General features: G+C 62.0%; 1 protein-coding gene across 1 annotated transcript in view; it reads left to right on the top strand.

The window, feature by feature from the left end:
* Window positions 1-6: 6 nt before the first annotated feature.
* DOHH (deoxyhypusine hydroxylase/monooxygenase) overlaps window positions 7-1960 on the top strand; it is a gene marked incomplete at its 5' end in the record, with an annotated part of 2327 nt that continues 373 nt past the window's right edge. Inside the window, 3 exons of the mRNA XM_010079440.1 lie at window positions 7-151; window positions 546-622; window positions 811-1086. Of these exons, the coding sequence (XP_010077742.1) occupies window positions 7-151; window positions 546-622; window positions 811-1086 (498 nt within the window). The remainder of the gene's footprint in view (window positions 152-545; window positions 623-810; window positions 1087-1960) is intronic.

Here is a 1960-nt window from a genome sequence, read left to right as displayed (position 1 = left end):
TGGATCAGCCGGGCCTTCGGGGACGGCTCCGCGCTGCTGAAGCATGAGCTGGCCTACTGCCTGGGCCAGATGCAGGACGAGGCGGCCATCCCTGTGCTCATCCGCGTGCTGGGGGACACCACGCAGGAGCCCATGGTCAGGCACGAGGCAGGTACGATGGCAGCTCCCGCGGCTGTGGGGGGAGGTGGGGGCAGGGGAAGGGTCCAGGCTGCAAGTGGAACTTGCAAGTGCATCCCCCTCCCCCAACCCCGTATTTGATGAGGGCCTCATCCAGCTTGGGTGTCGTGGCTTGGAAAACCCTGAGGCATGTAGCTGCCTCACCACATCCTCTGGCTGTCCCTGGCTGGACTGGTTGGCCGAGCATTCCCTTTTGTGCTGGCCAGGCTGGCTCCTGCTGGGTTTATTTGCTTGGCAGTCTCATTTAGGATTGGTCAGAGTCAGGCCTGTGTCCCTACTTCAGAGTGGGGCGAGGCTTCACCAGAGGACACAGCAGGGTCCTCCTCATGTAGACACCTTGATAACATCCCAACATGTCCTTCCTTCAGGTGAAGCCCTGGGCGCTATCGGAAATCCCAGTGTGCTGGATATTCTGAAACGCTATTCGGAGGATCCCGTGGTTGAGGTGAGGCTCTTGAGGGGGTCATTCCCCTGGGGTGCAGCACTGCTGGTCTGGGAGGGGGAGGCAGGTCTCTGGGCAGTTCCTGGCCACGGACAGGGACACCACAAGCGGTATCCTGCTGTGTGCTGGCACACGGCCACCCTTGGGAAGCCCTGGGCAGCCTCCCAGTGCCATATTGTGCTGTCCTACAGGTGGCAGAGACGTGTCAGCTGGCAGTGAGGAGGCTGGAGTGGCTGCAGGAGAACAAGCAGGAGCTGGGCACTAGCCCCTACCTCTCGGTGGATCCTGCCCCCCCTGCCGAGGAGACAGACATCGTCAAACTCCGAGAAACCCTCCTTGATGAGTCCCGCACACTGTTTGACCGCTATAGGGCCATGTTTGCCCTGCGAAACCTGGGGGGTCAGGCTGCAGTGCTGGCGCTGGCAGATGGTAAGGGCCAGCAGGAGGCTGCCTGCAGGCTCCTCACCGTAAGTCTGTACAGGTTAATCTGGGATTGGCCCTTCCCAAATCCAGGTCTGCCGGAGCTGTGGGACCCCTCTTAGGCTCTTCATGTATTTGTTTCTAGAGCTGCTTTCCCCCTGCTTGCTTGCAAGACCCACATCACAAAGTGCTCTGTGCTCTCTGGTGTTTCACAGTCCCCTCGCTGGCCTCCAGGCTTCCTTTCTCCATGGGTCCAGGTGGGAGAGGACACAGTCTGTAACGCTGGCTTGGGACCAGCCAGCCTGATCTGGTGTCTCCTGGTGCACCACAGGGTGTCAGGGTCCTGCTGTCCTGTCCTGGAAAGTCAGAGGTGGCCAACCTCATCCTGGGGTTTGGGAAGAGCTCTGGAGAGGGCAGTGAGTCTCTCCTGAGTGGGGAAGGGGCAGACCACAGCCCAGGAACCATTTGGACCCCCCCTCGCTAGACCAGGGGAGGTGGATGAGGCTGTCCAGCCATCTGGGACGAGCCGAGGGCATGTCTGCACCATGAGACGAGGCGTACAGGGATCTGTGAGCTCTTGCTACAGCTGTTTGGTCCCGCAGCACAGGAAGGCTTGAGGCTGTGGCCGTGCTGCCAGTCTGCCCCTGGCATGTGGTGCTGGTGGGGCCGGGCCCATGGGCAGTGCAGGCTCCCTGGGGCAGGAGAGGGTGCCAGCAGCTCTGCTGGGAGGATGGGTGCTGCCATCATGAAGCGGCGTCCCTACGGCTGCGGGTGTGTGGTGCCAGGGCTGTGCAGGGTCACGGAGCAGGGTGGGACAGCCCTCCCCCAAAAGCCCCATGGGTCTGGGGTGACAACTGCCAGCTGTAACCCCCGGCAGCCTGGCCCACGGCTTCCCCTGGCTTTTGGGTGGGGGGCTCTGGC

This window comes from Pterocles gutturalis, unplaced genomic scaffold (assembly GCF_000699245.1).
Source record: "Pterocles gutturalis isolate BGI_N339 unplaced genomic scaffold, ASM69924v1 scaffold9991, whole genome shotgun sequence".
In the NCBI taxonomy this organism is placed as follows: Eukaryota; Metazoa; Chordata; class Aves; order Pterocliformes; family Pteroclidae; genus Pterocles; species Pterocles gutturalis.
Note: the sequence above shows the minus strand (reverse complement) of the source record. Positions and strands in the feature narration are given on the sequence as shown.